This window comes from Cervus elaphus, chromosome X, assembly GCF_910594005.1.
Source record: "Cervus elaphus chromosome X, mCerEla1.1, whole genome shotgun sequence".
NCBI classification, from domain to species: Eukaryota; Metazoa; Chordata; class Mammalia; order Artiodactyla; family Cervidae; genus Cervus; species Cervus elaphus.
In genome coordinates this window covers 153,694,108-153,718,333 of record NC_057848.1, presented here as the reverse complement: position 1 = coordinate 153,718,333, position 24,226 = coordinate 153,694,108, and the positions used below count along the sequence as shown (strand labels likewise).

The window sequence follows — 24,226 nt, the reverse complement described above, 5'->3', positions numbered from 1 at the left end:
GGGTGACAATATACAGCCTTAATGTACTCCTTTCCCTATATGGAACCAGTCTGTTGTTCCATGTCTAGTTCTAACTGTTGCTTCTTGACTTGCATACAGATTTCTCAGGAGGCTGGTCAGGTGGTCTGATATTCCCATCTCTTTCAGAATTGTCCATGGTGTGTTGTGATCCACACAAAGGCTTTGACGTAGTCGATAAAGCAAAAGTAGATGTTTTTCTGGGACTCTCTTGCTTTTTCAATGATCCAACAGATGTTGGCAATTTGATCTCTGGTTACTCTGCCTTTTCTAAATCCAGCTTGAGCATCTGGAAGTTCATGGTTCACGTACTGTTGAAGCCTGGCTTGGAGAATTTTGGGCATTACTTTGCTAGCGTGTGAAATGAGTGCAATTGTGTGGTAGTTTGAACATTCTTTGGCATTTCCTTTCCTTGGGATTCGAGTGAAAACTGACCTTTTCCAGTCCTGTGGCCACATCTGAATTTTCCAAATTTGCTGGCATATATTGAGTGCAGCACTTTCACAGCATCATCTTTTAGGATTTGAAATAGCTCAGCTGGAATTCCATCAGCTCCACTAGCTTTGTTCGTAGTGATGCTTCCTAAGGCCCACTTGACTTCACATTCCAGGATGTCTGGCTCTAGATGAGTGATCACACCATCATGGTTATCTGGGTCATGAAGATCTTTTTTGTACAGTTCTTCTGTGTATTCTTGCCATCTCTTCTTAATATCTTCTGCTTCTGTTAGGTCCATACCATTTCTGTCCTTTTTTTGTGCCCATCTTTGCATGTGATGTTTCCTTGATTCCCAAATGAGACTAATCTCATTAGTTCCCAAATGAGACTAATCTGGCCAAAATTCATTTGTGCCAAGGTTGAGAAACTCTGCCTCAAGGTAAGGTTTGTTACAGTGCATGTTCTTGGGTTGCAACCCAGAGACATTCTGACTTAGTAGGTCCAAGGTGGGTCCACAAATTTGCATTTTAGCAAGCTCCCAAGTGATGCCGATTTTTCAAGGATGGAGGTTCGAGAAGCTCTGAACCACAGGACTCTAGAGTCAAAGGAACAAGCATTATGTATGGACATTGACTCTGTGTCATCCATCTTAAAGAAAAACTGTATGACAGTGTATATTTACCTAATTTAATAATTCAGCAAGTATCTTATTATCTCTCCCCTGAGTTATGAGGGAGGTAGTTTGAAGTTTTTTCAGGCTAGTAAAGAATTGTTCGCATCAGATGTAAACCTCAGTAGAAAAAATGAGGACAATTCCCGGTCAGTTGGATTGTTGATGAGAGAATAGAGTATGTTATTTAAGCTAATCTCCAACTTGCCTCTGGTTTAAGTAATTTAACAATTGGAGGAGGATTAAGTAGCTGATTAAATTTATCTGAGAAACATTAGGTGTTAGGGACTAGGTGTTCCATGTGCATTTCTGAACACTTTGAATCTTGACATTTGAAAATGGTTTTTAGGAAGTTATGTACATTTTTTCTTTTCCTCAAAAAATACATTGATTTTTCCATAGTATTCCCACTTCTGGTTAATATTTGTATGCTGACTCTCTTTTAGAATTCAGGTATTTACCTCAAGAAAGCATGAAGCATTATTATAAGTTCAATCACATTTATATCTTGATGAAACTGTCAGAGAAGGTTTACCTTTGTCCCTGTTTTTCCCTTGCTATCTTTACTATTAGTTTTGAAAAATTTGGAAATTTCTTATGTAAAAGAGGTGTTGGCATAATTTTTCTGCACAGAGCCAGATAGTAAATATTTTAGGCTTTGGGGGCCTTATGGTCTCTTTTGCAGCAACTCAACTCTGCAGCCTGAGCATGAAAGTGGGCAGAGACAGTCCATTAACAAATGAGTGTGGCTGTTGTTGGAGAGGAAAAACTACTATCCTTTGAGGTTCAGTAGTTGGGGGTTTGTGAATTAAACTGAGAAAAGATGGACTAGCAGGAGAAAAGACAAAATTTATTCCTGTAGGTAGCTGGGAGCTCACAGAACATGTAGCTCAAAGAAGCAGTGAGAATTTAGGCCTTATATATCATCTGTTAAAAAAAAACTTTATTAAAAAAAACTTTATTATATTTTTTATTGAAGTACAGTTGATTTCATAATTTTATATAACTTTCAGGTGTATAAAATAATGATTGACAATTTATAAAGAGTATACTCCATTCATAGTTATTATAAAGTATTGGTTATATTCTCTGTGCTCTATAGTATATCCTTGTAGCATATTTATTTTATACATAGCCCTTATATACCATCTTAAAAGGGGAGGGAGTTAGGATTTCAAGGAACAATAAATGGTGAGAAATGAGTGAGAAATATATGGGAGAAACTAGTGGAAGGTAAGGTTTGATTTAGTAAGGTCTGTTTATGTAATTTCTTATCCCGGCACTGACTTCTCATCTCTGGTGATAGGAGTCACTCTTTCCCCCTGGTAAGAGAAGCCTCCCTTATCGGGGATTTATGACAGTGGAATTCTTTCAGAAGGTCTGCTTTTAGACAGATGAGGGATATGCAGAGAAGCCTCTTTCTGTATCTGTTGATTCTCAGATGCCTTCAGCTCACAGTAATTTTGATACTGCAGTGGTATATTCTGGATCCCTTCACCAGTTCCAAAATGCAGTACTTTTTTTTTTTTTTTTACAAAAATAGGTGATGGGCTTTTGTTTGCTGACCCATGACGTAGAGCTCTTTTCATGTGGGGCAGAGAAAAGTACCATTTACTTTGGCCCATATAAAAGCCTAACTATGATATAGGATTGTTCTGGCCCTCAGGCTTTTATCATCTTGGCTATGTCTGGATGAACGGATTTGCTTAATTGAAGCTTAGACTATTCATTTGAACAGGTCTAGCAGCTGTTCTATTTGTGAAAACTTTGTAAGCAGTTTACCACATGTAATTGAAGGTAATAAAATGACATTGATTTTTTAAAAATGCTATGATCTGGCCACTCTCCTGTTCAGCTTTAAAGGGAATACATGAGAGTTGCCACTACTTTGGGCTTCCCTGGTGGCTCAAACGGTCAAGAATCCTCCTGCAATTCGGGAGACCCAGGTTCAGTCTCTAGGTCGAGAAGATCCCCTGGAGAAGGGAATGGCAACCTACTCTAGTATTCTTGTCTGAAGAATTCCATGGACAGAGGATCCTGGCAAGCTAGAGCCCATGGAGTTGCAGAGTCAGACATGACTGGGCGACTTGCACACTTTGCCACTATTTTAAGGTATATGGCCCCTACCATCAGGGGGATGTGCTGTTTTATGGTTTAATCATAGGATGGTTTTGGGTTCCTAACTCAGTTGCTACTCCCTGCTCCATCTATTTACAAAGAAAATCCAATTTTTTTTGTTTGTTTTAAATCTCTGTTGGGTGCAGGGCTCACCCAAGGGAGAGGGCTGTCACCATGATACCAGGAAACAGTTGAGTGCCAGTGTGGCTAAATGACCATTTACCTGTACCAGAGTAATTTCCTGTTTTGGAATGGAAAAACTGCTCACTTTTAAGACACATCGAATAGGCATTTTCAAGGGAGAAGATGGATGGGTGGATGGAGCTGCTTTGTAATTGGAAACATGCCTTCTTAGAATGTTGTCCATATCGGAGAGAAGCAGAGATTGTCTGCTACATCCTAAGTCGCTAAGTCGTGTCTGACTCTTTGAGACCCTATGGACAGTAGCCCGCCAGGCTCCTCTGTCCATGGAATTCTCCAGGCAAGAATACTGGAGTGGGTTGCCATTTCCTCCCCCAGGGGATTTTCACAACCCAGGGATTGAAAAGCCCATTGTCCACTTTACTGGGACATGATTCAGGCAGAGTTAAGGGTGGAAGACCCGAGATCTAAGCATTCCTGTCTTCCAGCTCTTGCACAATCAGAACTGTGACTTGAGATTAAAAAGCCATATGCTTCATGGGGGCGCTTATCTGTCATCCCCTCCGTGTGATGCATGAACCTGGGAACCCCACCCGAAAGCAATTTGCAGAATTAAAGTTTTTGAAGACTGATAATAAATCATTGCCATTCTTATCAAGAGGATAAAATTTGATTTGTCAGATAACTGAGTTGTTATTATTTGTGGAATCCAGAAAGCCCCAAAGGATATTAAAACCTGTTCCCCAGGCTAATTTTCATCAATACCGTTAGTTCTGCTTAGGATCATATCTTCAGCCAAGACATCTACGCTAGTCAGTCATTTGTTTGGCATTATGGAAATAGTTATTGTTTTGAAGGATAGTGTAATTCATGTACAATCTCCTAAACTTCCGGTGCTTAAAGCTCAGAATTGTGATTGATGTTTAATAGTTATTATAGAACTCAATCAGGGAAAACGAGACCTTGGCATGGTTAAGCCCAACTGAAGCTTTCAAAGCTGTTGCAGGTGTAAGAAAGTTGTGCTATAAATTGTTTGTAAAAGGGTAGTTGATCATCAATTGTTCCATTTTTCCCCTTAAGTTAGTTAAATTAATAAAAAGGAAAAAATATGCTAATGCTAAGTGACTTAACTACAGAGGAAACACAAAGCTGTTGCATTAAGTGATTAAAACGATTCCTTTGATGTAGTACATGCAAGATGTTTGAGAATTTTCCTGACTCTCCTAAATAGCCAAGTCAGCGGGGATTAAAACAAATCAGCTTTCTGTCTTGATTCTGCCGATCAGCTTAATACTAAGTGGCTTTGAAAATTCAGGATAAAGCAGTCAAGTGACCGATCTTTAAATCAGTTTGGTCATCTGTGTAAAAATTACATATTGTTTCAGAGCTCACAGTCAAAGTAGGATTGTTTGGTTCTGTTCTTCCCAGCAGCACTATCAAGCTGTTGTATAAAATTCTGGGAAGAAGGGGTGACTTGAGAGTTTAAGTCATGTTGTGTTTTAAGTTTTCAGTTCCTTGTAGTTTTTTTTTTTTCTTCCTGGGTTCATTTATGATAGCTTCTCTCTCTCAAAGTAATAATCTTCATGAACTGTCTGTTGTCTTCATGGAAATTAATTGTGATTTTTAAAGTTCTAGTTCTAAGAATTTTAGGTCACAAAATAGACTCCCAAGCAACTAAGATTTGTTGCATGTACATGCTAGTAATAGCAAAGGACAAAATAAAAACAGATAAAAAACTTAATAGCTAAGCCATGCCCACATATCCACACCCCCGACTCTGTTCAGCATGGATCACTTTCGCAAATGATGTTGAGCACTTACTGTGTACTAGGCTCCATGCCATTAATTGAGGAAACTCAGTGAATAGTCTACCCTCATTGAATTATCTGTCTCAGCCCAGCAAACTATGGCTTTTGAGCTATGTTCAGCATGCTGCCTGTTTTTGTATGATCCCCAAGCTAAGAAAGGATTTTACATTTTAAAATGGTTTTTAAGAAGTCAGCCTATTATACAGAGTAAAGTAAGTCAGAAAGAGAAACACCAATACTGTATATTAACGCTTATATATGGAATTTAGAAAGATGGTAACGGCGACCATATATGCAAAGCAGCAAAAGAGACACAGATGTAAAGAGCAGACTTTTGGACTCTGTGGGAGAAGGTGAGGGTGGGATGATTTGAGAGAACAGCATTCAAACATGTATATTACCATATGTAAAACAGATGACCAGTGCAAGTTCAATGCATGAAGCAGGGCGCTTAAAGCTGGTGCTTTGGGACAACCCAGAGGGATGGAGTGGGGAGGGAGGTGGGTGGGGGGTTCAGGATGGAGGGACACATGTGCACCTGTGGCTGATTCATGTCTATGTATGGCAAAACCATCACAATATTGTAAAGTAATTATCCTCCAATTAAAATAATTAATTAAAGTCAAAAGAAAAGCATATATCATGTTATATAAAAGTGATGTGAAATTCAAATTTCAGTAGTGTCTATAAATAAAGTTTTATTGGCACACAGCTATAGCCATTCATTTGTGTGGTGTCCATGGCTGCTCTCCCAGGTATAATGCAGAGTTGAATAGTTGTGACAGAGACCATATGGCCTGCAAAACTGAAAATATTTACCATCTGGCCCTTTACAGAAAAAGGTTATTAACCCCTGATCTAGGTAATCCAAAATTATCCTGTCCCGATTCCTTTGTTATCCAAATACTTCTTTCAACTCTCTATTTCACTACCCTGATATTAGAAGTACTTTTATCTGCATTTTACAGATGAGGAAACTGAGAAACAGAGAGATTCAGATAACTAAGCTACTGCTCATTTTTCATAGTAGTGATTATGGAAAGTTGTAGAATGTTCCTCTTACATCTTTTAATACAAATATGGTGAGACCATGGCTCATCTTATATATTTTTATATTCCTTTAGAACTGAGGGGAGGCCTGAGCCTCAAGGGCGTTATCAATAAATATTTGTTGTTTGAAATAGCTTATATTGAAAAAATACACTTTTGGTTCCCATCAAGAGTTAGTCTCAGGGATTTTAAACATTGCTTCATTTTCCAGACAGTTCCCTAGGTTCTCAGAAAGTCTCTTTCTTTTTTCCCTTCGTTTTCCATCTCTTTTGGTAAGATCTCTTTATATGGAAATATATGCCTTAATGGGAGCAGCATTGAATGATGTTTTTGTTCATATGTTAAACTATAACCTTTTTTTTCCCCATTTATTTTTATTAGTTGGAGGCTAATCACTTTACAATATTGTAGTGGTTTTTGTCATACAGTATATTATCTAGGGTGAAACTATAACCTTTTATATTTTCTGATACTATTTCTGCCATTGATCAGAATGGGTTTATCAACTAAATTGCACATTACAAAAATCAGTATTTATTGAGCATTGGTCACTTGCTGTATGCCTAGCACTGTGTTCCATGTGGAGAACACAAGGAGGATTAAATGGAATAGCCCTTTACCCTGATTTGAGTAGTATCAGAAAGAAGGTTCTCTCAGCTACAGAAACCTCCCTTACAATTTGATTTCTCACTTTGATGAATGAACTACTCTTTTAAATACAGATATTTCTCTAGAGTTAATACATTAGATTGCTGTTAGTCACTCACATTTTATTACAAATTAGAGGCCCAATGACAGCTGTCTTGAGGGAATAACAGTTTTGATGGATGAGATGGGAAAGGGGAGATGACTTTGGAGCATAGAATATTGCTATGAAAGGCCAGTGTTGGGTATGATCAGAGAGCAGAAGGTATGAACACCCAGGGCCTGGGTACTGAGATGAATGGATACAGGAAAGAGAAGGGATGGGAAAACAGAACCCAAGATGGTGAACACTAAAGGCAACTTTTTCTTTGATCTTTGCTAAGATTAACATTCATAATGTTTCTTAGGTCCATTTTGTGAGGTGTGCATATAGTGGCCCTCAGAAGAGTCCTTAGAATTTTGGGGGAATGCGAACAGCCTGAATTCTCCTGGCTCATGCTTAGAGTCTGGCTTTGCTCAAGAAATCTCCACTGTGCTCCAAGAATCTCATGGGCCCATCTGTCTCTCCATTGATTGCAGGGTTGCTTCAACAGCCTTTCTCTCCTACTATGTTGTGTGCGTCCCTAAAACTTGACCTACAACTAAAAAGAGTGACATTATTCCCCCTGGGAATCAAGGTATTTAGTTAAGGATGTAACCTGGCCTGGGTTCCCTTGAAAGACCCTCCAGACAGGTACATAACAGCATTACTCCAGATCCTTGGAAGATGTTATGTATCTACTTTCTCTGTATAAACTACAGCCAAAATTTATTCATCATGTACTCTGGACCAAGGCATAAAAATGTGTTTTGTATGCAATGTCATCGTGAATCCTTGCAGATAACCCAATGAAGTATAGGTGCTATTTTTTTCCTCAGGCTATGTCTCATGAAAAGGACACCATGTTAGTATTACACTGAGCTACAGCCAATATAAAACATGATATATAATGCCTCAAATAACTAGGAGTTTATTTTCCTCATGTCATAGTGGGGAAAGGGAGGCAGTTCATGTCTGATATGGTGGACTCTAGATGGCACTAACTCTTCATTCCACCATTGTTAGCATGTAGACTTATTCTTTATGTTTGTTGCCCTGTGATTACAAGATGGCTGCCTTATCTCTGCCATTACCTCAGCATTGTGGAAAGGAAGAAGAGATATGGCTAAAACAGCGGTTCTTACCAGTGGGCAGTTTTGCCCCTAGGGGACATCTGACAATGTCTGAAGACATTTTTGGTTGTCATGACTTGCGAGGCATGTTGCTATCAGCATCTAGTATGTAGAAGCCAAAGATGCTTCTAAACATCCTACAACCCACAGGACAGCTCACAAGAAAAATAATCTGGCCTGGAATGTCAATAGTGCTAAGGTTGAAAAACCCTGGACTGTAGGCAAAGAGCACATGCCAGCTGAGTCTTCATCTTTTAAAACAGATTCCTGGCGGTGCAACAAGGACCTTTAGTTATATGTCATTGGCCAAAATCTCATTCTGTAGCCACCTTTAACTGCAAAGGAAGTTGGATGATGCAGCTATTTTTTGTTGGGTCCATTGTCAACCCTGAGAAGAAGGAATGTGGATGTTGGATGGCTAATAGGTGGTATTTGCTTCAGAAAAGTTAAATAGTTTGCTCAGTGTCACACACGTAGTGAAGAGCATTTGAGCCGCCTTTATCAAGGAAGGCAGTCCAGTTGTCATGTGCAGCGCTTTCTAGAGGTCTGTGTGAATAAGGGATAGGAATGCATGGACCACAGCCTTGTCTAACTCAATGATAACTATGAGCCATGCCGTGTAGGGTCACCCAAGATGGACGGGTCATGGTGGAGAGTTCTGACAAAATATGGCACACTGGAGAAGGGAATGACAAACTACTTCAGTATTCTTGCATTGAGAACACCATGAACAGTATGAAAAAGCAAAAAGATAGGACACTGACAGATGAACTCCCCAGGTCAGGAGGTGCCTAATATGCTACTGGAGATCAGTGGAGAAATAACTCCAGAAAAAATGAAGAGACAGAGCCAAAGCAAAAACAACTTCCAGTTGTGGATGTGACTGGTGATGGAAGTAAAGTCTGATGCCATAAAGAGCAATATTGCACAGGAACCTGGAATGTTAGGTCCATGAATCAAGGCAAATTGGAAGTGGTCAAACAGGAGATGGCATCAACATTTTAGGAATCAGCGAAATAAAATGGACTGGAATATGTGAATTTAACTCAGATGGCCATTATATCTACTACTGTGGGCAAGAATCCCTTAGAAGAAATGTAGTAGCCATCATAGTCAACAAAAGAGTCTGAAATGCAGTACTTGGATGCAGTCTCAAAAATGACAGAATGATCTCTGTTCATTTCCAAGGCAAACCAGTCAATATCATGGTAATCCAAGTCTATTCACCAACGAGTAATGCTGAAGAAGCTGACGTTGAATGGTTCTATAAATACCTACAAGATCTTCTATAACACCCCAAAAAGATGTCCTTTTCATTATAGGGGACTGGAATGCAAAAGTAGGAAGTCAAGAAACACCTGGAGTAACAGGCAAATTTGACCTTGGAGTACAGAATGAAGCAGGGCAAAGGCTAATAGAGTTTTGCCAAGAGAACACAATGGTCATAGCAAACACCCTCTTCCAACAACACAAGAAAAACTCTACACATGGACATCAGATGGTCAACACCGAAATCAGATTGATTACATTCTTTGCAGCCAAAGATGGAGAAGCTCTATACAGTCAGCAAAAAAAACAAGACTGGGAGCTGACTGTGGCTCAGATCATGAACTCCTTATTGCCAAATTCAGACTTAAATTGAAGAAAGTAGGGAAAACCACTAGGCCATTCAGGTATGACCTAAATCAAATCCCTAATGATTATACAGTGGAAGTGAGAAATAGATTTAAGGAACTAGATCTGATAGAGTGCCTAATGAACTATGGATGGAGGTCCATGACATTGTACAGGAGACAGGGAGCAAGACCATCCCCAAGAAAAAGAAATGCAAAACAGCAAAATGGCTGTCTGAGGAGGACTTATAAATAGCTGTGAAAGGAAGAGAAGCGAAAAGCAAAGGAGAAAAGGAAAGATATACCCATTTGAATACAGAGTTCCAAAGAATAGCAAGGAGAAATAAGAAAGCCTTCCTCAGTGGTCAGTGCAAAGAAATAGAGGAAAACAATAGAATGGGAAAGACTAGAGATCTCTTCAAGAAACTTAGAGATACCAAGGGAAAATTTCAGGCAAAGATGGGATCAATAAAGGCCAGAAATGGTATGGACCTAACAGAAGCAGAAGATATTAAGAAGAGGTGGCAAGAATACACAGAAGAACTGTACAAAAAAGATCTTCATGACCCAGATAATCATGATGGTGTGATCACTGACCTAGAGCCAGACATCCTGGAATGTGAAGTCAAGTGGGCCCTAGGAAGCATCACTACGAACAAAACTATTAGAGCTGATGGAATTCCAGTTGAGCTATTTCAAATCCTAAAAGATGATGCTGCGTAAGTGCTGCACTCAATATGCCAGCAAATTTGGAAAGCTCAGCATTGGCCACAGGACTGGAAAAGGTCAGTTTTCATTCCAATTCCAAGGAAAGACAATGCCAAAAAATGCTCAAACTACCACACAATTGTACTCATCTCACACGCTAGCAAAGTAATGCTCAAAATTCTCAAACCAGGCTTCATCAATACATGAAGCGTGAACTTCCAGATGTTCAAGCTGGATTTAGAAAAGGCAGAGTAACCAGAGATCAAATTGCCAACATCTGTTGGATCATCAAAAAAGCCTGAAAGTTCCAGAAAAACATCTATTTCTGCTTTATTGACTATGCCAAAGCCTTTGACTGTGTAGATCACAATAAACTGTGGAAAATTCTGAAAGAGATGGGAATACCAGACCACCTGAACTGCCACTTGAGAAATCTGTATGCAGGTCAGGAAGCAACAGTTAGAAAAGGACATGGAACAACAGACTGGTTCCAAATAGGGAAAGAAGTACATCAAGGCTGTATGTTGTCACCGTGTTTATTTAACTTATATGCAGAGCACATCATGAGAATCGCAGGGCTGGATGAAGCACAAGATGGAATCAAGGTTTCAGGGAGAAATATCAATAACCTCAGATATGCAGATGACACCACCCTTATGGCAGAAAGTGAAGAAGAACTAAAGAGCCTCTTGATGAAAGTGAGAGTGAAAAAGTTGGCTTATAGCTCAACGTTCAGAAAACTAAGATCATGGCATCTGGTCCCATCACTTAATGGCAAATAGATGGGGAAACAGTGGAAACAGTGGCAGACTTTATTTTTTGGGTCTCCAAAATCACTGCAGATGGTGACTCTAGCCGTGAAATTAAAAGATGCTTATTCCTCAGAAGAAACGTTATGACCAACCTAGACAGCATATTAAAAAGCAGAGACATAACTTTGCCAACAAAGGTCCATCTAGTCAAAACTATAGTTGTTTCAGTTGTCATGTATGGATGTGAGAGTTGGACTATAAAGAAAGCTGAGCACTAAAGAATGGATGCTTTTGAACTGTGGTGTTGGAGAAGACTCTTGAGAGTCCCTTGGACTGCAAGGAGATCCAACCAGTCCATCCTAAAAGAAATCAGTCCTGAATATTCATTGGAAGGACTGATACTGAAGCTGAAACTCCAGTACTTTGGCCACCTGATGCAAAGAGCTGACTCATTTGAAAAGACCCTGATGCTGGTAAAGATTGAAGGCAGGAGAAGGGGATGCAATGGTTGGATGACATTACCAACTCAATGCGCATGAATTCGAGTAAACTCCAGGAGTTGGTGATGGACAGGAAGGCCTGGCATGCTACAGTCCATGGGGTTGCAAAGAGTAGGACACAACTGAGCGACTGAAGTGAACTGAATGCACGTACTGGTTATGGAAGACTCTGGAGTTTTTGATTAGCCACAAGCAGCCTGGGAAATGTTTCTTATAGGATATAATGTGCAGTCTGTTATCCATTTATCCCCCCATTCTCTCAGTATTTGGTGTGGCCCTTGCCTTTCCTTCTTTTCCATATAACCCATGGAGTAATTGATTTCAGGCCTGCCTCACTAATCCTTTGCCATCAAGCTGTTGGTGCCTCGTTTCTTCCATTCTTGGAAAATTACAAAGTGATGTGATCAGTTATTTGCTTTATAGGGTCTCTCAGATTTTATTTGGAGAGTGGGTGCCCTTCTAAGTGTGTCAAGCAGAAAGGTGTATAATACAGGAATTTGGCTTATGCAGTCATCAGGAAGGCTGGGCTGTGAAGCGTAGAGCCTGCCCATGGTCTCTGCTGCCCACACACATAGGGGTCTTCTGCAGAGAGCGTGTGGGAACTGCTGGCCAAGTGTTCTACCTGCTACCTGCAGCTGTGCCATGCCTGCCCAGAGCTACTGGCTGTGAGTGAATAACTGGTGTCTCCTCCTCTACTCCTGTCTCCTGTGAATGCTTCTCATTCACAATGTGTGACCTGGAGCCAGGTCCCCTGGGGTCTGGGGAGATGGGGTTTTGAGGCTTCTCAGGGGAGAGTAGCATGGGGTGGGGTGGGAAGATGTGGAAGTGACAACCGGCTGACTGGCAGGGATGACTTGAGTTTGAATAGAGGCATAACAACACAGCACAGTTTGGGGGAAGAAGTCTTCTTTTCCAGTGTTGGCAGTGTTGCTATTAGTATTATTACTTTATCTTTGTGTTCTTAGCAGATGAATAGAGATTCTTTATACCTGTATTCTGGCTCTCTTCAAATCATGGTATTGCTAAATAATAAAAAAGGATTCCATGACCTGCATATACAGTGCAGAAAGTAATATATTCTGTGAAGCTCTATAGTGCAGTGGGGGACCCAGAGCGTGAGATTTGAAAAACAATGCATAATTCACCAGCATGCTCTGGAAAGACTGGTGTTCAGAAAACAATTGTGGATGACTCAGCTTGTATATTCCTTTATTTTTTTTGAAGCTATCTGGAGCTCTTTATTTGTTATAGTTATATATATGACTTGTGGTGAGCTGATAAAACACAGTGAGGAATTAAACACAATGAGGGAAATATTAGAAGAGTCTCAGAAGAAGGTAACCTAGAGACATAGGATGTATTGTTTGGTGTTAGGGGAGAGCTGTAACCTCTAGTTACCTGCTGTCTGGGTCACATCAGGCTTTCAGTGTAACTCACAGGGATTTGAAGACAAAATTTGATCTGTGCTGTATTTGAGTCTGGAATAGCAAAACCCATTATGAGTGTGTCCTATGGCACTTGTAAAATCTCTGAATCTGGAGTTTCAAGTTTCTGCTGACATTTAATATTTGAATTATCTCAAGGAAGATAAAGAAAATGTACTATCTTATTCTATTTCTTTCTTGAGTGAGGAAAATTGAAAGGGTTGAAGGAAAAAAAGACTCATTATTAAGAGCAGTGTGCAAAGGGCAATGGTTTTAGCTTCGCTGGAATAAAATCAGTATGTTTGGGATTGCCTGGTGTCTTACATTGGGTCTTCTCGAGGCAGAGTTGGAGATGAGAGATGAGGATTCACATTCAAGTGATTTATGATTTATTCAGCAAGGGCACCCAGGAGAAGCCAGCAGGGGATGAGGGAAGCCAGACTGGGAAGGGTAAGCGATGGACTGGGGTCCATTTCAGGGGAAGTCTCAGATAGTCTGATCCTGCAGGGAACTTTGACATGCAAATTGTACCTTATACTCCATCCTGAACTGAAGCAAAGGAGCTGGACTTTCACATTCCTGCTACAGTCAGTTGTTGGCTGAGGGCTGCTTGCCCGCCAGTGGAAGCTGGGGGCCCAAGGCAGATAAACTCCCGGGAAGGAGCTGTTTTGAGTATCCTAGTAGCCCTTGGGCGGGCCTTCAAAGTCTCAGGTGCTTGCCTTTAGAAAGAAAGAAGAACATAGATCCTGAGGAGGGATGTGCTGAAGTGATAAAAGGGATCTGGCCAGAGCCCTGCCACTGTACTTACTCTTTGAGTAAGCTGTTCTTTTGTTTTGGTGAAACCCTGAGTTGGGGGGATGGAGGGAGACAGTTTCTTGAGGGCAAGGATTGGCAAACCTTTTCTTTAAAATAAAGGGCTAGAGAGTAAATATTTGAGACTTTGTAGACCACAGGGTTTCTCTCCCAACTCTTCAACTCTGCCATTGTAGTGTAAAAGCAGCCATGTAAATGAGTCATGCAAATGAGCAGGCGTGGCTGTGTTCCAGTAAAACTTGATTTATAGAAACAGATGGAGGGGGAGGGAGGCAGAGAAATTTGGCCCAGAGGCCATAGTTTGCCCGTCCTTGCTGTGGAGGCTCCTTGTATGTACCAGAGATGGCTTTTTCCTTTATCCATTTCCTGTATCCTGCAAAACAGGGAATAAGTGGTATGTCTATCAAAAGGATGGTTATGATGCATCTTCAGTTAGTCTGGACCCCCTCCCTCCAATTTTTCTGGCATCCTAGCCATCATTCCCAGGGTTGCACAGATAATCTCACTGAAGAGTGACTCATTTTATTGCTGCTAAAAATACTTTGATCTCTCTTGTCTGTAAAATCAAACACAGACTTCTCAGCGTGGCATTCGGGGAACACTGTGAACAGGCCAAAGATGATTTTCCTGCATTTTTTCCTGCTGTCCACCATTTGTGCTTTCTAGTCCAGCTCCATGCAACTATTTACCATCTCTCTGGCATACTCTTTGTTTTTCATCTCCCTGACTTTGCTCCTGCTGTTTTCTTTCCTGGAATTCCTTCCTCTTAGCTCTACATTTTGAAATCCCAACCATTCTCTGAGACTCAGTTTGGTCCCCTTCTCCATTAAGCATTTTCCCCATGAGGAAATAGTATCTGCTCTGGACTTCAATAACAATATTTTCTATAAATACAGTTATCTATTTATAGACAATATTGTCTATATCTAAACCTTTATGTTGAATTATATAGTTCTTTGCTACATTCACTATACTTTTAACATATCGAGGGAAGGCACTTAGATTTTTTTAAAATTTTTTGTCCTTCACAGTTGATTACATATAGTAGATATTCAGTAAATAGAGTTTTCAGATGAAGGTTGCATTCTTACATCCTGTGATTATTAATGACTTAAGTGCTGAAATTCTGATATCGTTTTTCTTTTTCCTTTTTATAGGCAAGAGCTGTTTTGGCAAAAGTTGGCTATCCTGAGTTTATAATGAATGATACTTATATTAATGAAGACCTCAAGTCAGTAAGTGCTAAATTTACTATAATTTCTTTTTTTTTCCTGGCAAGTTCTACTGGCCTCATGCCTTTCTACTAACCCAAGTCTAGGCAATTAAATCTGGTTGTGCCATAAAGCACCAACTTTTGAGTCATTCCTTGGCTAGATATGAGCCTCATTATGCAGACATAGCATAAGATTTACAGCAGATTCACAATAAAGCAAGTGTCAGAAAGAATGTGTACCTGAGTGGGTACCATAAAGCAAATGGGTTTGGATTTGGTCTACTTTGATCATACAGGAAAGAGTTAAGAAAACTGAGTATTTTACAATTAGTGGACACGTTCTAATGGTGAATGTATGATATTTGTTGTTAAATAGTCTTTATGTGCTTCATTCATAATAAATGACTAGTAATAAATCTTGCCTGTTGTGAGTTAACTTCATTAAGCTTTATGAGTGTTTTGGCAAACTAAGTGCATATACATGTGATTCTATAATTTATTGTGAATTGGACTGTATATTTATAGTAAGTTTCTGATGGAGAAATAATAATTTTTTATTCTAATATTATGGGACATATATTTTCCAGTAGATACATTCATTGCAGGCCTTTCTAATCATAACCATTGTCATTTGCTTTCCTACAGATAGTTCTGGTAAACAACTTTTCTTCATCACAAAACTCCCTCTTTTTACCATTCACTAGATTTTCTTGAAAAAGTAGTTTTAAAAAATTAGTTAAATAACTATGGTTCTGTAGTGTAGCTCTTTCCTGAGATTGTGGCCTAACAAGCAATCCTAGCTTTGTACATGAACATTGGAATTTTATAAGATCATTCAAAAGTGAGTGAAAACTTTAATTTGAAAATTTCTCCATTGGGCTCCAAGATATAGCCTTCCAAAGTATTGATCTAGTTGCTGTAGGGGAAAATAATTGTGCTTCACAGTATCCCAAAGCTCTGACAGCCCATCTTATTACACATTGTTTTGATCCTGAAAAATCTCACTATTAGTATGATGATGAAAGATACTGACACATTTGCCAAATTCATGTACATTATCTTTTAAACACCACACTGAACCTGTGAAATAAATGGTATTTATCTGAGTATTGCAGAAAAGGATATAGAGACTCAAAGTAGTTAAGTGATTTCCTCAGTGCCCTGCCTAGCATCAGAGCCAGGACTGAAATCTGGGTCCAGGAAACTCTGCTTGTAATCAGAGAAGGGGTTTTGCAGGGTTCTTGTCAGGCACCCCTGCTGGAGGAACAGAGGAGTGAGTTGAAGAGTAGGTGGGAACTGCTTTCCCAGAGCTGTTTGGGTTGAGACGAGTGAAGGGATGGAGGTCATACTGTTAAATGGGTAAGAGCACAGGCTTTGGAGTGATTCTGGCTTACTAGTTGTTTGAGCTTGTGCAAGTTTTTTAATTTCAGTTGGCTTCCCTTTGGTTATCTGAAGACTGAAAATAATAATAGCCAAGTCTTTGTATTGCTGAAAAGATTAAGTGAGATTCAGTTCAGTTGCTCAGTCGTGTCCGACTCTTTGCGACCCCATGGACTGCAGCACACCATGCCTCCCTGTCCATCACCAACTCCTGGAGTTTACTCAAACTCATGTCCATTGAGTCAGTGATACCATCCAACCATCTTATCCTGTGTTGTCCCCTTCTCCTCCTGCATTCCATCTTTCCCAACATCAGGGTCTTTTCAAATGAGTCAGTTCTTTGCATCAGGTGGCCAAAGTATTAGAGTTTCAGCTTCAGCATCAGTCCTTCCAATGAATATTCAGGACTGATTTCCTTTAGGATGCACTGGTTGGATCTCCTTGCAGTCCAAGGGACTCTCAAGAGTCTTCTCCAACACCACAGTTCAGAAGCATCAGTTCTTCAGTGCTCAGCTTTCTTTATAGTCCAACTCTCACATCCATACATGACTACTGGAAAAACCATAGCTTTGATTAGATGGACCTTTGTCGGCAAAGTTATGTCTCTGCTTTCTAATATGCTGTCTAGGTTTGTCATAGCTTTTCTCCCAAGGAGCAAGCATCTTTTAAGTGAGATTAAATACGTGTAAAAGCACCTACCATAGTGTCTGGCATATGAGTCATCTCCCCATAAATGATAGCTATAACTTAGCAGCAATGAGAACTATTGTTGCTAAGAAGAGCATCACCAGGTCACAAAGTACCTCAGCAGGAGAACCTGGAGAGTTACATGTGATTGACAAATATCTCAAGTCAAGACTGCAGAGGAGGGGACTGCCCTGGTGGTCTAGTGGTTAAGAATCCATCTTCCAATACTGGGGATGTGGATTCGATCCCTGGTTGGGGAACTAAGATCCCACATGCCATGGAACAACTAAGCCTGTGCACCACAGCCACTGAGCCTGCGCATTGGAACTGCCGAGGCCGTGTGCTGTGTGTGCCACAACTGGAGAGAAGGGAAGGACCTGTGCACTGCGACTAAGACTCAACACAGCCAACAAGAAAGATTTTTTTAAAAAAAGAATGTAGATGAGATTTGAGAGGAAGCAGATTGTAGTGGTTATGAACATGGATCCTGGGATCAAAGTGTCTGGAGTGAACTCCCTATTCTTCTGTTTTCTAGCTGTATGACCTGAGGTAGGTTATACTACCTCTCTGTGCCTCAGTTTCTTCATCTCACTTTCCTCATATCAAAATGGAGATAGTCATAATCCTTGCCTTCAGTTCAGTTCAGTGCAGTTCAGTTGCTTAGTCATGTCTGACTCTCTGTGACCCAGTGGACCGCAGCACACCAGGCTTCCCTGTCCATCAGCAACTCTGTCCATCACCAATCCCTGCCTCCAGGGTTGCTATGAGGCTCAGATAAGTGAACATACTTAAAGTATATAGAACTGGTCCTGGCACATAGGAAGCACACTAGAAGTGTTAGTTATAGCTTCTTCAATTTTCACTTCTGATAGTAAATTATTTTGGTTTGGAGAAGTCATTACAAATTAACACATATAATATCCATGTGCCCGAAATTGATTTAAGAGGCTGCACAGATGGAACAGTCTCAAGCCTTAATCCAATAAGATAGCATTCAGGGCTCATTCACAGTGTTTAGTTGATCAAGTTTTGTTGGCAGCCTGCTGCTGTTTAAAGTGAATGCCCCAAATTTAAGAGTTCAATAAATGTAGTACCTTTTGTGAAAAGAGACAAGACGCCAGACAGGATGCAGTGTTAGGTGTATTTCCTCGTGTCTCCACAGCCTGAACTGAAGACATTATATACCAAGATTTTAAAGTACTTTTGTGAAGAAATGGCTTTCATCTGACTCATTACTGAGATAGACACAATTACACCACAGAATTTCTAACAGCTTAAAAAAGACAGTGAAAAAAATATAAATGCAAGAAGCAAAAAATCCATTTCTGTTCAGAAACTGATAAAGAAAACCTGAAAATAGATGAAGCATGCTTGGTGTGATAGATAGTAACAGTGTCCCCAAGGTTAATAGCAAAAGGACTAAAGTATTGCTGATACACAATGGGACTGTGTTTTCAGTTTTGAGAAATATGTAGATAAGGACTACTATAGGGCCTCTGAGAAATTTCTGGTAATACAAACTCTGAACAGGAAAGGCCTTTGCAAATGAAAAGCAGCTTACTTTATTTGTTGCAAGTAAAGATGTGATTCATCAGGCACAAACACAAAAAGAAAGATAGGGACTGGGGAATGGATTAGATAAAAGTCAAGGAGAAATTGATCATTGGAACATAGAGAAAGCAAGGAAATTCCAGAAAAACATCTACTTCTGTTTCATTGATAAAGCCTTTGATTGTGTGGATCACAACACTTTGTGGAAAATTCTGAAAGACATGGGAATACAAGATCACCTTACCTGCCTCCTGAGAAACCTGTATGTGGGTCAAGAAGCAATAGTTGGAATGTTATATGGAACAACTGATTGGTTAAAAATTGGGAAAGGGGTATGCCAAGGCTATATATTGTTACCCTACTTATTTAACTTATATGCAGAGTACATCATGTGAAATACCAGGCTAGGTGAATCACAGGCTGGAATCAAAATTGCTGGGAGAAATATCAACAACCTCAGATATGCAGATGATACGACTCTAATGGCAGAGACTGAAGAGGAACTAAAGAACCTCTTGATGAGGGTGAAAGAGGAGAGTGAAAAAGCTGGCCTTAAAACTCAACATTCAAAAAACTAAGATCATGGCATCTGGTCCCATCACTTCATGGCAAATAGAAGCAAAAAAAGTGAAAGCAGTGACAGATTTCATTTTCTTGGACTCCAAAATCAGTGTGGATGGTGACTGCAGCCATGAAATTAAAAGATGCTTGCTCCATGGAAGGAAAGCTATGACAAACCTAGACAGTGCATTAAAAAGCAAAGGCTTCACTTTGCTGACAAAGGTCTGTCTAGTCAAAGCTATGGTTTTTCCAGTAGTTATGCATGGATGTGAGCGTTGGACCATAAAGAAAGCTGAGCACCAGAGAATTGATGGCTTTGAATTGTGGTGCTGAAGAAGACTCTTGAGAGTCCCCTGGACTGCAGGGAGATCAAACCAGTCAATCTTAAATGAAATCAACCCTGAATATTCATTGGAAGGATTGATGGCCACCTGATGCAAAGAGCTGACTCATTGGAAAAGACCCTGATGCTGGGAAAGATTGAAGGCAACAGGAGAATAAGGCAGCAGAGGATAAGATGGTTAGATAGCATCATGAACTCAGTGGACATGAATTTGAGCAAACTTTGGGAATTAGTGGAAGACAGAGAAGCCTGGCATGCTGTAGTCTGGGGGTTCATAAAGAGTTGTACACAATTGAGTGACTGAGCAACAACAACAACAAGGAGAAAGACTGAAAACTGAAGTTGGGGTCATGTGAAGATAAGAGCAAATGGAAAAGAACTTACAGGAAAATGTAAAGAATTAGAAAAAAATGTTTCTTCTGGGCATGACAGGGTAAACTAAGATAGCCAGCAAAGTATTTCTGAGCAGCAGTATTTTTCTAGTCTTTTAAAAGAGCAAGAAGAAAGGCAATGCCCTTTATGTGAACCTCCAGTAGTGTACAGGCTTTCCTGGTGGCTCAGACGCTAAAGAATCTGCCTGCAATGCAGGAGACACAGGTTCATTCCCTGGGTCGGGAAGATCCCCTGGAGAAGGGAATGGCTACTCACTCTAGTATTCTTGCCTGGAGAATTCCGTGGACAGAAGAGCCTGGTGGGCTACAGTCCATGGGATTGCAAAGAGTCAGACACGACTGAGTGACTAACACACACACCAGTAGTGTACAGGAAAGCCTGCTACTCAGTCTAAAAAGAAAGACATCAGTCTATGTTTAAATAAACCTTATAAAGTGTACCTTCACTGCTCCTCAATGGAGAGAGACACAAGAATGAGTTTTTACCAATTTGGGGGAGATTTCTGTATCAGCCAGGAAAGCCAAACCACACTAGGTATTTCAGAGAGGAGATTTAATATAGGAAATAGGTTGGAAGGTGAGGTAAACCAGAGATTAATAACTTTTTCAGGAAGCAGTGATCTCCCTTGTGTCTAGGGATGCAAAAGGGAGGAGGTGGTGGTACCATCGAGAGCAGAGGAGGAACTGCCACTCCAGATCATTGTTGGAAGAAAGGAGAAAGAGGAACTGAAGAGAACAAACATAGCATCCTTTCCCCTCCTGCCACCTGATTTCCCTCAGTGCCTCCTATTGGCAGGAAGCCAACGGGCAATGGTGCCTGGGAAACATGGTTTTCAGATTCACAGCCCAGCATTACAGACCCGAGTAAAAGGGTGTGCATGTATCTGAGAGACAATAGGTAAATAATCGAGCCCATTAGGCACATCACTCACTGTTGTGATAGCCAGTGGGGAATTACAGTAGGAGCTCAAGTCAGAATCATAGCCGGCGTCCATTTACTTAGGAGAATAGGATGTGGGTAATTTTTCAGAGATAGTGTTTCTGGTGAGTGATACACATGTACATTTGATACATAGACATAAATACGTGAATAGAGATGTCTAGGTAATATGTGAACCCACATAATATTCTCTGGGGCAGGCCTTGGTCTACTGTTAGCAGTGGAATGCTTGTGTGTTTATGCGTGCATGTTTTATGTGTGCAGAAATGACAGAGAGTGCTGTTGCCACTATGCAAGAGCGAGGTGATACTTAGGTGGAGTGCTCTAGAAAAACAGGTTGTTGAGACCATTCTGTACTCCTTGGTAAAAACACAAAATGAACCATTGTGGCCAACTTTCTCAAGTGATCTCTGGCCCTCATGACCCTGGAAAGGCAAGAGTGGGCACTGGAGGGAGGTGCGCTGGTGCCCACCAGCCTTGTAGCCCGTCCCCCGTCCCTCCTGCACAGCGGCCTCCATCTTCAGTGCTCCGCTGGCTGCAGCAGACCAAGACTTCCCTTTATCCCCAGTGGTGGCAGCAGGCCATCTGGTCTCATCTGGTTCCTGGTTGGTGTGGTAGTTGATGCTCCCTCAGAGTCACCCTTGCATGGCTGCTTGTGGGAATTCTATCTTCTGCAGTGTTCTGTATATGTAGGTTGTTAAACAGTGTGAACACCATCCCTGTATGTAGGTGTGTATATATGTATACGTACATAACCACTTACAGCAAAGCCATCTAAACACAGCAATCTTGCATATTACTTTGCTATTTAAATAAGGGAAAACATAAAATCTGGATTCCATTGAAGTTTTCACAGTTCTTTGCTGCCTAAAATAAAATCTTTCCTAGATGTCTCTGGATATATCACTGAGTATGTTTGAATGGGTTAACTTAAAAAGTAGTCTAGAATCTGTACTTCCTGTTGGCTCATGTAGTGTCTTGAAAGTGAAAGTAAAGTAAACAGCGTGTCTGACTCTTTGTGACCCCATGGACTGTAGCCTCCAGGCTCCTCCATCCATGGGATTTTCCAGGCAAGAGTACTGGAGTGGGTTGCCATCTCCTTCTCCAAATGTCTTATCAACTTGTATTTACTGATCCTACAGCGAAGCTGAATATATTGCCTTGTTTTGCCCTTATTATGTGTTCCACACCTTTGAGAAGGGTAATAGCTTTATTCTTCTATTTAGTCTGTTGCATTTGGTGCTAGACATCCAGGATAGGGTGTCTACCAAGAGAAAGTCAGATTCCCCTAGATTTTATCTTCTGGACAGCTATTCTTAGAAAATGACATGAGAGCCGCAATTAATCCCCCAAAGGTCACTCAGTTGAAAAGTCGGGAGATACAGTTGATTGAAAGTCATTATCAACTTGACCTAGATTGTCACCAGTAACTGAAAGGACAAGAGACTTTTTGAGCCAATTATTGTCACTTTCAGAGTTAAAACATTTTTTGGGAAGATCACAAGTGGTTCTAAAATATTCATGCACATTCATTCTTATTGCTATCTCTACAATAAGCAGAACTTTCCCAGTGGTTGCTAGGTTTCAAAGTTTTTTCTCCTTCAGGGTCCTGTTGAAATACTTGAAATTATCACAGTATTATCACATGATGGAAATTTTGAGAAATAGAGAAAAGGAATTAAAAAACCCTGAATGTTGGTATTCAAACATAATAATACATACTTCTGTTTTAGTGTGTTATTTTGTCTTTCCATTTTTGTATAGCTGTAATTGATGCTTACATATAATTTTGTACACTGACCTTTACAGTTGATAGATTGTTTTGTCCTTGTCTTCCATAGCCTTCGTTACCATCATTTTAACAGCTGTCTGATAGTAAGTAAACTGTACCCTGATTTATTTAATCACAGCTTCTCCTCCTCCTTCCTTGTACTCTTTCGGTTGAATCATCAGTTTTCTTATTAGGGCCAGTGAAAATAACGCTGAAGTAGGAGCCTAATGATGTGGACTGGATGACTTAGCCGGGTTCCCTAATCTCTCCATCTCTGTTTCCCATATGGCCCTTTCCTATCCCCAGACACTCAACCTGTCTTACAGGGAAAGGTAAAAATTGTCCCCTATTACCTGTGATTTCCATTGAATAAATAGAATAGATCAACCGAACTAGGCTAAGAAATAGAAGCTATGCTCAGTTTAATAATTAAAGCAATTTAAAATGTATCCTCTGAACATAGGTAAGCTGTTGGCAAATTGTCATTATTTGCCTCCAAGTTTTGTTCTCCATGATCATTTCCATGGCTATGGTAGGACCATATTTATTTAAAGTATTTTTAGACTTGGAACTCCTTTTTTTTTTAAAGAAAATTTTGCATTTAATATCTGTAGAACAACCTGAATGTCAAGGTTTTTTTTTTTCTTTCCCCCAAATGGAACAGGAAAGTACCATTAGCAAACTCTTCTAAAAGTAACAAGTGACCCCATTGATAGTACAAAAAAAAGTTAGTATTTTTGAAGGAAATTCCTTTGGGAGCATTTTCCAGAACATGCTCTCAACCCAAGAACATATCTGAATTTTCTATCAGTTGCAATCATATTCTAAAAATTCTGACAGAGCTGTGTTGGAAACGAAAGCTAAAAAATGATTAAACAGTGGACACGTCTTTTAACTGTGTGATCTGGGAATGTATTAGGATTGCTAGTTAAGGTCATTTATTTGAACAAGGAATTTACTCTGTTTCATCTGAGGCTGAGTATAAACATCTACCTAAAATACAATTGATTTTTAAGATTCCTCTTTATTATAAAGCATTTCAAACATCAGAAAAGCATATAAAATCATACTTTGAACACCTCAAACTTTAACATATATCAAACATATTTGCCATATTTGGCATCATACATATGCCATGCATATGTATACATGCATACATACATTTTAAATGAATAAAGCAGATACATTGGAAATTCTTTGTGTAATCCTCCTTGACCTAATGTCCTTTTTCCCTGCCCGTCTCCTTCCCCCACCTCCGGCTGTCTCCTTCCCTAGAAATCCTCTCTTGAATTTAGTGTTTCTCATTCTCATGCATTTCTTCATGCTTCTGCTACACAAGTATGTTCCCATAAACAACATATAGTATTATTTAATTAGTTGTAAATTTTAAAGTTCTCTAGTGCATACAACTAGTCTAATGTTCTCAGCATTGCCTTTGAAATTATTTCATGTTCACACATAGAGACCATTTGTTTAGA

At 40.0% G+C, this 24,226-nt stretch overlaps 1 protein-coding gene across 2 annotated transcripts in view; it reads left to right on the top strand.

Moving 5' to 3' along the window:
• The window catches only part of PHEX (phosphate regulating endopeptidase homolog X-linked), a 197,236-nt gene that overhangs the window by 115,523 nt on the left and 57,487 nt on the right, over nucleotides 1–24,226 (top strand). For both annotated transcript variants that reach the window (XM_043897176.1, XM_043897175.1), the window contains exon 14: nucleotides 15,068–15,145. In XM_043897176.1, coding sequence (XP_043753111.1) covers nucleotides 15,068–15,145 — 78 coding nt within the window. The remainder of the gene's footprint in view (nucleotides 1–15,067; nucleotides 15,146–24,226) is intronic.